Raw genomic sequence first — 13,255 nt, 5'->3', positions numbered from 1 at the left:
TTGGCAAAGTACCAAGCCTCTGCTATTCTCATTTTTCCGATGCCCCAACAATAAAAATGTGTTCGCCCTTCCAAACAAAGGTCCTTTTTGCTTACAAAGTCACAAGATACCCTAATCTACCTGCTGCTTGACAAGGGAGCACCTGTAGCTGCTGCTGAGGAGTGCAAGGTCCTTTCAGCCCAGAGGCCATGCACGCCCCACATGGCTGCTCCTGTGCAGAAAGAGAGGTGGGCCACTGCACTGTCTTGCTCACCCATGAGGAGGAGGTGCTCTGGGGTATTGCCTGCATCCCCGCAGACCTATCAGGAATGCATGGGAAGGAATATCCTAGAAGTCAGGATAATTTGCAGATATTATAAACAGTAAATAAAAGATAACATTGCTTCTGACAGAGGAGCAGGGTTCAATGCTTGCTAACAGTTGCATAAATCTTGAACCCACAAGGAAGCCTGGGAAGATGGGCAGAGCCCTCAAGAGCACAGTGAGCAATTTCAAACGTTTTCTTTGAAGAGAGGACAGGTTCCATAATCTTCTGAAACAAAAACCAAAATGCAAATGGAAGAGCAAGGGAATTGTTGTTTCTGACAGGACTTGTGGAGCTGAATTGTAATCATATATCTAGACACCTGACACTACCAGCCACAGTAGTCCCATATACACGTCTGCTGTCTTGATACTAGAGTGCTGCAAAGCTGAATAACTTTGGCATTACATGCTAAGGTTGCTGGCAAAAGAATCCTTATGTAGGTTCAGTACTATGTGTATTAATATCGTAGGGAAGTCCTCTCAGGATGGCTTGGCCATTTAACTTTTATCTACATCTCGAGCACACATTTCTGGCTGCAGTGGAAAAGTAGGGCCAACTTTGGCTCATGTTTGGGACATCTGTAATGTCAGCCCTTTCTCAGAAGGGATAATGGTGATTTCATTTTCAGGGTTAGAGTCTCTAAGGAATAAGATTCAGTCTTATCCAAAGACTCATTACCAAAAGCCTGTGAATGCCTGGCAGAGCACTTTCTGCAGGATCCCTGGTGCTAACCCAGCCCACAGAGAGGCAGGAGTTTGGGTGCACATCAGGACCAGGAGCCATGCAGAGAAGATAAACTCTTTTTATGCTGATAGGAGGGTGCTTCTGCCAGCAGCATCAGCTGGCTCAGGATCCCTCTCGCTCTTACTTGACCCAGGAGTTGGCAGCCTGAACCACACTCTCTAGCCAGTTCTTTGTGGTTGCCTCACTCCTTGATGCTCACATGTGCTTTGAGTGTAGGAGGCCCTGGCCCTCACTTGAGGACGTTTCACAGCCAACTGCTCTATGAAAGACAAAGTTGTTGCGTGGCATCACGCTGTTGGGATGTCCCCGTCCATTCTCTCTAACAGCACATGGAAATGGGAAAATCCAGCCTGAGAAATCAGAAAGCTCAGAGGTTGCTGCACTGTTACCATCAGGCACAGGGTGAATTTCTTACAGGCTCCTTTTGCAGCTTAGAAGATATGAGGCACTGAAGAGGGGCCGCTGACCTTCCTGCCTTCGAGGCAGTACAGAATGCACATTGACCCCCTTTCATGGGCCTCCAGCTCTCTGCATTTCAATGCTAGGTTCTGAGCTATGATACTGCCAGAAGACATTATTTTTCCAGGAGCCTCCCTTATAAAGAAGGTTTAATGGAACTCACCTATCTATTTCCCCTGCTGCACAGTGCACAGGACCGCAACCCTTTAATACTTCTTTCTTATCTTTTCTTATCCCACCTTGGTTTCTGTAGCTATCCAGGCAGGCTCCTAAAGCTCCTGCTCACTTCAACTCAGTTCCACACCTCCTGTGGTTTCCAGGCACCCAGGAAAAGAGGGGAAAAACAGCTGCTGCTGCTGTTAAAGGAGCTCAGGTCTCCCTCAGTGTTGCATCACGAGGCTTTGAAAGTAAATAAGTATGAGTAAAGGTCTATGTGGCGAAATGCACCAGGACTGCAGCATGTGTGGATATGGATATGTATGGGATGCCCCCCACACCACACACACTTTACAGGGGCAAAAAGCAGAGCGCAGTGTTTGTTAAAGCTTACCGAAGTCTATTTACACAGCAGCAAAAGAATGCACTGTGTAAAACAGAACTGTGGCCAGACACACATGCATTCACAGTGAGTTATTTTTAAGACATGCCTCAGCTCCTTAGCATGTCAGCTCCGGGCCTGTTAGGCATGTAGGCAAGCTGTGTTTAATTCTGGGTAAAACTGCCGCACCAGACAGAGAGAGATCTACAGCGACAGAGGGAGGGTGAGAGATAGGTACAGCAAGTTCAGTCAGCGAAACACGAGCGCTCCTCCTCCAGTCATCCTGTTCTGCTGCTGTTCCTTCCCAGTGACTAACAGGGACCAGGCCTTGCTCAGATGATACTCCTCCTCCTCCTCCTCCTCCTCCTCCCCTGCCCAGTCCCTGGAAGCTCCCGATCTCCAACTACTTTCGTTTTTCCCTTGGTCCCCAGCAGGCATACACGTTGCTGTATGTGTGTGTGCATTAAGCAGAGCCCAAATTGCCACTGCTGAGTTAGCACAGCGAGGGTAGGGACCGATGGGCGCCCTTGGATAGGCCCTGCGCAAGTCAATAACTGTTTTACTTTCAAAAGAGAGGAAGGAAAATTTAGTAGCACAGAGATGAGATCTAGTGAGCTTCAGAGGACATTTCCTCTCTGATGGAAGTAGGGTACCTCAGAAGAGAGAGAAGTGAACAAAGCTATTTCTCTATACTTGTTTCAGGAACCTTCCCTAGAAGATTGTTTTTTTTTAAAGGAGTTGAGGAATCTGTCTCACTTTGTGACTTAAATTACACACAGCAAGGTTAACAATTTTCCTGTTAGGTTCGTTTCTTTTACCTAGATACACTCTTTCATACAAGGGGTAAAGAATCTATTTCAATGCCAGCCCTAGAAGTATAATAATTGTGACGTGTTGATAAATTAAATTGGAGCTGGAGGCCACAGTGCAGTAGCTGTGTAGCAGAGGTAGGCCGTATTGTAGCAAGCAGCCTGGGGATGGGCGTTAGCGTACTGGGACCATGCCTTACTAATCACTATGAATAACTACAGCAAATGTCAGAAAAGGAAAAAGGAAGAAAAAGAGAAAGCAGAAGAAGAGAAATAAGAAAAAGAGCAAGGAGGAGGAGGAAAAAGAGGAGAAGAAAGACGAGAAGGAGAAGAAAAGAGAAAAAAATGGAGGGAGGGGGGAAGTGAAACAAGGAAAAAAGAAAGAAGAGAGATGCTCTAATAAAATTCCAAACCATCAAAACAAGCAAGAAGCAGAAATCTTTATTTTTTTTTAAATAGTGTCTTTAAGGCATTGCTTTAATATCACATCTGAGTTCCTTTCACTCTCCAATCCCATTGCCTTCAGAAATGCTGCATACAAACTTGGAAATGTAGGAAACTCAAATAACTTGAAATAATTTTTTCTTATGGCTCCAGTTAGGAATCCTTAACATCTGACCACTCTGTCCCAAGAGTGAATGTTTCTAGTACTTTACAGTTGTAAAACACACATCGGAGCCACGCACCTTAGCTATTAAAAACATTAAAAAATACAGCTAGAATTTATGTGCCACTTGATGCTGCTGCAGCAGTGCAAAAGGAGAGCATAATAAAGACAAAGATTCCTTTGCATGAAATATTGCATTCATGGAGCACCTTGAGGGACTCTCTGCTCCTCCAGGGCCTGGCTGGGAATTCCAGAGGGGAGGAAAAAAATACTCCAGTGCCTTTGTTCAGGAAGTGTAGAGGTTTGTTTTTTGCTAAGAGCTGGCAAACAGGTCTCCTCTCTGTCTGGAGTCAATTTCTAGGAAATGTGTTCCACTGCTAATAAATTATTATTTCTCCCTCAAAATAGAACTCCATGTTCAGATGATCAGATGTTTCTGTATCTTTGTTCAATTTTTGTTGTTCTTTGTTAAACAGAGATATAGTGGTTTATTAAACTGTCAGCATTGGGTTACATACCAATACCAACAGACTTTGCCGCCAGCACCAGAGTTAGTTGCTGTCGTATAACGCCAAGAAATCTCCTAAAAAAAAATAAAGATACAACTTTTTCCAATCAGCAACTTTTTCCCAGAGGCAGAACTCAGCTTGACATCCCATGTGAGGTGCTGGGAGACACCTCAAGTCCCAGCCACTCCATTAGCTACCACCTGCCCTCCCTCAGAGCTGATGAAGAGGACAGGTGACAGCATGGGTAGCAATACTTCCCACTGAGACAGATTTACTGCCTGACAAAAGGAACAAAACTTCAACTGCTGTGAAATTAGGGAAATGCTGTGGACACTGTAGGACTGTATGAAGAGCTCCATTGATTCTGGCATGAGTGCCCTGAATTGGATCCCTGGTTGTACTCAAATGCCCCTCTGACGATAAGTGGGAATTTGGTGTCACCTAAATAAGCCCTATGGGATCTGCTCTAACATCTTTATCTTCTTAGCTGCTTTCATGTGTTTATAGCTATTCCTCTAGAGCAGGCCTAGGAAGACTGCAGAAAAAGGAGCAGTAAGCCTCTGCTCTCATCTCAGGCCAAAAGCCAATGATTTATAGAAGACTGAGGAGTGCATATGGGCAAGTGTGTGGGTGGCCACGCATACACACGTGGAAAGGTGATAGTAGCCTGGAGGACTGGGATTTATGATAATTCCAGAAGTATGCCAATGAATAAAGTGTTCATAATAATATTTAGGGCTAGACCAATATATATGGATTTATGAAGCTATTTAAGAAAAATACAAATAGACAACAATTTATGTGGGTGTGGGGAAATACATCATTAGAGTAAGGATGCACCACATAAACCCTTCAATCTCTCTAGGATTTACAGCCATGTACAGAAAACTACTACTAAAAGCAAGATTGAAGGCCATATAAGCCCATTTAATCATATATCTGATTTTCAGAGAAATCACTGCCAGTGCAGCAGTGACTGTGGAAACTGCAGCACTCATGCCCAGCTGGCTGCCCTAGGTGCAGGAGCTGTGCTCAGATAGGCTGAGTCCCACACTGAGGAAAGCCAAGAGCAGCCCAAAGTATCCCTCCGCATCACAATGAAGGCGGTAGTCACGAGAGATCAACATGGGTGAAGGAGTCATTGGGTCCTCTGGAATTCCTGGGGCTCCAAGCAAACTGGAATTGTGCCTGCTGTGAGGAACTGAATGTAAGCACAGCATCTACACTTCTCTTGTGGCTTTTTCATCTCAACCCCAGACCAATAAAATGAGTATTTCCCAAGGGGTGGTGCTCACCTTTCCTCTCATTAAAGCCAGGAAATGGGCTGCGAGGAAGGAAATATGTGGTGATGGGTGATGGAGCAGCTCCCAACCCACAGGTACTGAGACAGGGCTGTAGTCCAGCACAAGAACTGGAATAACATCCCATTACTCTTTATGAGTGGATATTTTTCCATGTGGATTTTTTGGCACATTCAGTGTTTTCCATACTTTGGCAGACAAGTATGGTCCTAATTTAATGAAGCATTATGTGCAAAACTGAATTATAATAATTCACATGTTAGCACTTCATCCAGTTTCACTGCTGACGTTCTACAGAAAACAGTCTGTTAAAGCAAAAAGGACTTTAGTCATAGGAACCATCTCAGAAGAATATCAGTAAAAGTGACTTTCAAGAGATTGGGGTGAATTATTTATATATTTACAATTATACAATTTGGTCCATGAATTCTAGACTCTGTGCGAATAGTCTTTAAGTGGACTGTAGATTTAAAAAAATTGTTACTAAAGATTGTTCTGTGAGCATTTCAGACCTAGTTTCACATGACACAAGAAGCATTTGTCCCAGGTACCCTTGATTTATTGTCAATTAGAAAGATTAATCAGTCTCTACTTGCTTTACTTGTTTCATTAATCATCTTTTTAATGATGCAAAAGAAGCAAAAATAGGAGAAAAAAAAAGAGAAGTAAAACTAAATTTTAGGGAATAAAGGAAATAGAATAGTTCTGCACACGCACAGGATCAAGTCATTACCATTGTCACATTTTTCAGGAGCAAAATTAGTCTTTAATGGATAAAAATTCTGTGATGGATTAACGTCAATGCTGGGAAATTTCCAGTGCTGGGAACTAATAATTTCTGAATAGCTTTGTGTGGTCCTGTTGTATAAATAGTCCTCACTGTAGGCACAGCCCTGCAAAAGGAGACATTGAGTTTTCCCAGCTCCAGCTCATTTTCCTGGGAGCCAAGGCCAGCCATCCCTACGAAAAGTATCTTTGTACCTTCTGAGAATAGCACCTTGAAATTCTACAGCTCGTGGACAGCCTGGTCCATATTGCTTGGGGTAACCTCCTTACCCTTGGAGGTACCCAAAACCTGTCCCCAGGGTGGGCTCCTGAGCAAGGGCTGGACCTGCTTGGAGCAAGGGCTTGAACTCAAGACCTCTGGAGGTCCCTCCAGCCCAGGCTATTCTACAGTTCTGCAGTTTGAAGTCCACTGCTCAGGCATGCAGAGAGCTCTCTGGAAATGTCATTTTGCACAGCCTGCTGATATTTCTTTGCGTTCATCATCTTAATGTCTCAAACTCAGCACTCTCCTAGAAGGTATACCTGTTGTTTCAGTGCAAAAAGATTCTCTTGAGCTCAAGCTGCCTCTGCTGTATGGATGTTGCCTGAGACAGTCCCTAGGTGTAGCTTCTGCCCGACAGTACTGAAGGGTAGGATTCACCTCCCTTTTCTTTGGTGATCTTAAAGGCAGAGCCTGGTCTGTGGGGGAAGAGTCAACAGAGGAAGGGAAAAAAAAAAAAAATCAGAAAGAAGTTCATCCCATTTCAAGACAGCAGGGCTAAACTGCCACCTGGAGGTGCCTGCCTCCCTCCGCTGCTCACAGAGGCAGCCCAGGCAAGAGCTTTTGGGCTGGCCTCTGGTTTTCAGGGCAGAGTGCATGCTCTTCAGGCACCCAAACAGATAAAACCCGATGTACATGGCCACGCCTCCCCATAACAAAGGTTTGAGAGCACAGCACTGAAACCTTGAGCACTCAGTGTCCTTTCCTAAGTACAAATCTATTTCTCTTTGTCAGGGCATTAGACATTGGACTTGCCACTAAAGGAGAAGTAGCAAAAGTCAAGCAGATCATCTCTGAATAACTTCCTTCTCCTTTGTGGACTGTTTTAATTTTGCTTTCTGTTGCTAGCCTCTGAGAACAAATGTACTGTGTTTTCACCACATGTGTGTAAAGAGAAACATTTGTGGAGCACTGAGTATTAACCAGTTCCTAGAAGAGGAGCTTGAACATCTCCCAGTTGAATCTCTGAGCTAAATTCCTTGTAGCAAGAGAGCAGTGGTGCTCGCAGAAGCAGACGCTTACGAAATAGGGGAGGCAATAGCATTACATAGTATCCTGTTTATGCAGCACTTTCCTTCAGCTGATTGCCAGCCACCACACATGGGACACTGGGATTACCGTTTCACAGAAAGGACAGTAATAGTGAAGAACAAGGAGGGAAAGAGAAGTCAACCATAGACTCAGGGTTGACTCTAAAGTAATAATTCAGAGCTGAGTTTGTTGCAAAGTTTGCCCTGGCTCAGGTTGCGTTTAACCCCGTTCCTACCATGGCTGAGCATGAAGGGATTTTTAGCCATGCTTAGAGATTCAAGGTACAAACCATGAACAGATGTGTTAGGAAAGAGCAACAGGAAAATAAGTTAATACGTTCTCTTAAGTGGACTGTGCAATGTCAAAAGAAGTGTTAAATTTCTTCTTCCAATATAGAATATCTGATTAAAACAAATGCAAACTGCACACAATGCAATAAAAAACAAATGTTCCATTTTCCACTTCTTCTCACTACAGCTGTTTGTTTTAAAGATATAAAGATTAAGGGAACAGTCTTGAATTTAATTAAATCCCAAAAGAACTAATGATATTTATGCATATTAAATTTTTAAAGGCACTTGTGGCTGTTCAGCCAATCATTCACGGGACTGTCATAACATGCCTCCCAATCCTAATTTAAATTAGAAAGAAGAGACCCATGAAAAAAAATGTGCAGACAGTAACCTTTTCATTGCACATATGTTTAAGAGATAAACGCCTATCTAGCTTTAAAAGGCAACAAATCTAATAAATGGCCACATCATCATAATTCAACAGTGGAAAAAAATCAATGTTACAAGTTTCAGAATGGCATCACTCAGGAAAGTAAATTAAAACATCAATTCAAATCTACTTTAAAGGGTTTATAAGGGGAACATTGATGTCTTAACACGTAAAGTCCCAGATTACTCTAGATGAAGCTGGGGCTTTCCTAGAGGTGTGATGTAGGGAGCAGCATTCGGTGGGGCTGTCTCTGGAGCATAGCAGGAAGCCTCACTCTGTTGCTTGCTTTGCTCCTTCTCTAGCAAGATCTTGCCCTTCTGTAGTCCTGTGCCAACATGGGTCTCTGATGAAAATCTCTCAGTGAAAGGAAAAATGCTTTCTTGGTCTTTTTGCAGTAAATCAAGAAAGCCTCTGATGGGCCCTGAGTAAGTCTCTGGTCCAAAGCTACAATCTCTGAACCTTCTCCCGTGTTACCAGGTTGGCTGTAAATGCAGGCTGCGAAGCTGCAAGGCCTCCTGTTCTTCCACCCTGCATAATTTCCCTGCCCCGCATACTCAACATTTTGTTATCCTAGTTCATACATAGTCATCTCTCCCACCTCAAACAACAGACTCCTCCTCCCTGCATGTCCTAAATACTAATAAAAGGTGTTTCTTGTTCCACTTATCTTTCATCATTGCCATACAGCATTAACCAGAGATAACTCTGAAAGCTCAATGAAGTACAGCTTCTTGCTAAACAGAAAATACTGCACCTTCTTCTCTCACAAGCTGTTCTGCTGCCTTTCTTGAGTAAGGATTCAGACCCTGTTTAGAAAAAGCACTTCTTTGCCTACGGTTAAGCCTGGTTTTATGGTTTATCAATCATAACAGGAAAAGATCCAGCCATTAAGTACTGCTATGTTCCTGTTTATGAGACACTCTTCAACCTTACTTTGCTGATATGACACAGCCTTTGCCAGGCACTTACCTATCAAATACTCCAGCCAGAAGTGGTCTGTCTCTGGCTTGTAGGGTCGGTTGAAGTCAATCTGGATTTGGAAAGGCTGTCCCCGACGCACTATCAGCTTGGGGCTGTAGTACTTGTCAGTGTGGTGCTGTTGCTTGTTAATCTCATGGGGCTCCTTGAACATATGAATGTCCACAACACGCAGGTAATCTGCAGAGGCATGCAAGTGAACAGACATGTCAGTGTATTAGAATGTCAGTATTGATACCAACATAATTAGAGGCCCTGTCCTCCCCTTCCCCAGCACTGCTTCATTGAGAAACACTGTGCAACGGAGTGTGCTGGATCTTTTTGGGGTTTATGTCCTCCTGGCTGCGCTGGGACTTATGGACTGACACTTCTCTGTCCACCTGCCATTTTCACAGAGGCGGCAAGGTTTCTAGTGAATGGCGAAAGCAATTGCAGAATGGGCAGGTTGCTGCGGGTGGAAAGCTGCATGTCCCCAAGGAGAACTGGGCTCCATCTTCCCTTTGGCATTGGCTTTCTGCAAGTCTGGGCCTCGCTGTCACAAGTTTCCCAGTGCAATCAGTGGGTCTGTTACAGCTATGGCTTCATGTGTCCCTTCTTGCAGCCCTCTATTTGTAAAATGCAAATTTGCAGGGGTTTTGTGATGCTTAAATACATTAATGCTTGCAAAGCGCTGCTACTGTCGAGAGCTGAAGAGCCTGAGAGGCAGTTAATGATCTTGCATTCAGCTGAGAGCTTGGATTGTCTGTATTAAATAAGGTTTTGGTGTACTGCATGTGTCTAGACTCAGCTTCTCAGTACACCTCCACTGCTATTAGTGTCTTCTTATGAAAACTAAATATAACATTACACTATATAATTACAGCATAGAGTTACAGGCAAACAGCAGTAGGTATCTATAACATGTAAAGATTAGCTCCCTTCAAATTAGGGCTGCCTAAAGCGTTATAGCCTACCACTGCTAGAATTTAGTCTGCTCAGCTAATGACCAGTGTGGGGTGGCATTGGGATAGCCAAAGGCACTTACAGTCACCATGAGCTACATGACTGTACCATACTGGGAATCTTCACAATGGGAGTCTTCTGACACAACAAGCAACCACAGGAAAATGAACTGGACATCATTCCTTCACCTACGTGCTTGTGCAGATAATCACAAAACCTCTGCCAGGAGGATCGTTACTGCTCACCACCAGGAGAGAGACAGAGTAAAGCTTGATTTTCAGCTCTCAGCTTGTCTTTCCAGGTGCTGACAGTTAGAAACTAGCTAATTTCTGCATTTTATACTGAGGATGACAGAGCCAAACTCATGCCTGGCAAAAAGAGGTGCACATTTACAGCAGCTGCTGGAGTTGTGCGTACTCATGATGGTGGCTAATTTGGCCTGCTACTGAGTACACTGTGAGCAGGAACGATGCGCTCAGCGAATGAATCGGATATTCAAGTCACCGAGGGCTGAATGCGGCCCATTTCACAGAAGCTCAGACAACAGCTTTGTGTACTGCTTTTCCATGAAGGCAGGGAAACACTGCATAAAGACCAGCTCTGTCTCGAGTCTATAGCCTCCAGGCTACAGCAGCATGTGTGTTAGTGCTGCCCTTCTGCAGGGATGGGTTCAAGACATCAGCAGAGCCTCGCAGGCAGCAACGCCCCTGGACACCAGCATGGTCCTTCTCCTGCCCTGGCCAAGCCACTCAGCCTGGGCTCTGGGTGACAGCTAACGGAGAGGGGGAAACAAGGGTGGCAGGAGCAGGTCCCTCTGATGCATTGTCACCATCAGCTGCCTAGCCCTACCCTGCAGGAAACAGAAGGAAAGGGAATTGCCCAAGAACAAGGCAAGATGATGATTCTTTCATGGAAAAGCCCTGGAGAACTGAACCCAAAAGCATCTGCCTCCTGCTAACCCTAATCTGCAGAAAGGCTGGAATACTCTGTTCAATCCTGAGGCAAGCCTAAAGTCCCATGGCAACGTTATTGTTATTCTCTGCTCAATTCACCAGGCTTCTGGAGTAACTTCTGTAGATCCCCACTGGCTTTAGTGCTAGCTGAAGTTACAGAGATAGTTTTTGTGTGAAACAGTAAATGCGTTTTGCTCAGAAATCATTCTCATTGCCCTTCTATGAAGTGGGCCATGTTTTTGCCTCCCTCCCTGCAACACTTACCAGTTCTCACTCACAATAATGCTGACGAAGCTCCCAATTAAATTATGTGAGGCAGGAATTTCTCAGAGAGGGGTAAAGCAGGGGCAGGGGAGACTCTCTCTCCCAACCCCTCCCAGGCTGAAAGCACTGCATGTAAAAGCCGCCTGTCTTGGGGCTCTGCGAGGGGTGAAGCTATCTGTTAAGTCAGGCTCAGTTTCTCCCTCCTTCCAAGGAGGCATAGAAATGGAGTTTAGAGTTTGTTGTGTTTTCATCTCATGTTCTGAAATAAAAGGCAACAGTGACCCTGCCCTTTGTTCAGATGTTAGCCCCTTCAAGGAACTGCAAAGCTAAGCCACACTGGGCCATAACTTCAGCATTTGCTTCGTTTTATCTCAAGAGTTTATACGGATTCTGTCAAAACATAGCCATAGACTTCTGCAGAAAACACATTTCACTTTCACTCCTGGTGAGCCTGTGCTAATTACAGTAATGGTAATTACAGAGGACAAAACACGAGCAGGGCAATGGGATGTGCCAACAGCATCAAAATGAAGGGTCCAGGCGCTGCGCACGTCACTGCTCATCTGTTTGTGAGGGACAGGGGGCCATTGAGGGCTCCTTTGAAGTCAGGTCTGCTTGACAGTGTGCCCATAGCCTGGTCTGCCGTTTAGTGCAAGCAAGTTTGCTGCACGAGAAGCAGCAGTCTAACACTTTCTTAAAGCTTTTGCAACATTAAGCTTGCATGGAAATAAGTGAGCACAAGCTTGAGCTGTTTTTCAAATAACAAGAATAGCCTTCCAACATCAGGCATTCTTGGAGGACCAGAGAGAAAGGGCTCTGGATTACAAACTGAAGAGTGTGAGTTTCCAAAGGAGGTGCCCATCACTTCGCTAACAGAGGAAGCACGGTTCCCCGGCCAGTTGCCGAACTTTGCAAAGGAGGATGCGTGGAGAGCTTGCAGACCGTGAGGCCACAGACCTGTGTCCTCCCACCCAGTGGCTGTAAGCGCCAGGCCTACTCATAATACATTGCGGTGAGATGAGCTGGCTAGGAAGAGCCAGGAGGAGGACACGACACAGGCATGTTCATGGAGACACAAGCTTCTTGCTGAAGAAGCACCCAGGGGCTGCGTGTCCTCCTCACTGAGCATCTCCTCCCACAAGCAAGCTGGGCTCCTGCAGCAGGCAGCCCACTGACCGGACTGGGGAGGCAGCCGTCCCCAGCAGCCTCCGCCACTCGCTCCTGCTGTGATTCAGCGGAGTAGAAGTGGGTGTCAGCAAAGAGCTAGTCAAGCACAGGGTTTTTACCTCATCCCAGAGTAGTAGCTAAAATAGGTCAAATGAATCACACCCTAAAAATGCCTGTTTCTCTCTGTTGGCTGTCAAGGGAAATGAGGGTGACTAGCTCAGCTGTAGACACCTACACTGCACAGATCAAGGGCAAGATTCAGCTAAATTTAGGCATCTAAATGATGAGAGCCTGGTATGTAACCTCTTATTACAGCCAGTTGCTGCAGCCAGTGGAGCTGAGAGAAGAGTACAAATCACCCTGGAAGTGACACCCGCTGCCTCTCCGGGCAGCCTGTGCCCTTACCTCCACTCACTGGATGGCTCTGTGTTGACTACAATCTGACACAGGTGAAGACACTGACATTTAGATGTTTATAGCAGGTGTCCAATCCTACCCCAAAGGCTAGAAAACACCTCAGTTGTAACAGCAGGGATAAAACCATTAGCATGCTTTTTTCAGTGTGTGATGGCAATGAAATGTGGGAACCACTACAAAAGATTTAGACAACCCAGAATTGTAGAGGTGTGCAGGAGAAGGGGAAGGAGGTGGCACAAGCAGTCCTCTGCAAGGATGTCTTTGAGGCACTAGAGCCCTTTCATACTCTGCCACTCCTGCTCTGCCTGCAGACACTCACTTTAGCCCCCAAGCACAACACTGCAAGTGCTCTGGGCAGGCTCAGTTCCTGAATGCGAGTCCCTGTCTGAGCTGCATTGGGCTATAAACCTTTAACATGGTCTGACAGGTGACTTAAGCATCCTACCCCAAAACAAGGTGT

At 45.2% G+C, this 13,255-nt stretch overlaps 1 protein-coding gene across 3 annotated transcripts in view; it reads right to left on the bottom strand.

Annotated features, from left to right (window-relative positions):
* F13A1 (coagulation factor XIII A chain) overlaps positions 1-13,255 on the bottom strand; it is a 63,058-nt gene that overhangs the window by 43,989 nt on the left and 5,814 nt on the right. For all 3 annotated transcript variants that reach the window (XM_086740247.1, XM_086740248.1, XM_010119869.2), the window contains one exon: positions 9,044-9,232. In XM_086740247.1, the coding sequence (XP_086596373.1) occupies positions 9,044-9,232 (189 nt within the window). The remainder of the gene's footprint in view (positions 1-9,043; positions 9,233-13,255) is intronic.

Source organism: Chlamydotis macqueenii, chromosome 2, assembly GCF_036417535.1.
Source record: "Chlamydotis macqueenii isolate bChlMac1 chromosome 2, bChlMac1.mat, whole genome shotgun sequence".
In the NCBI taxonomy this organism is placed as follows: domain Eukaryota; kingdom Metazoa; phylum Chordata; class Aves; order Otidiformes; family Otididae; genus Chlamydotis; species Chlamydotis macqueenii.
This window is presented reverse-complemented; position numbering and strand designations above follow the sequence as displayed.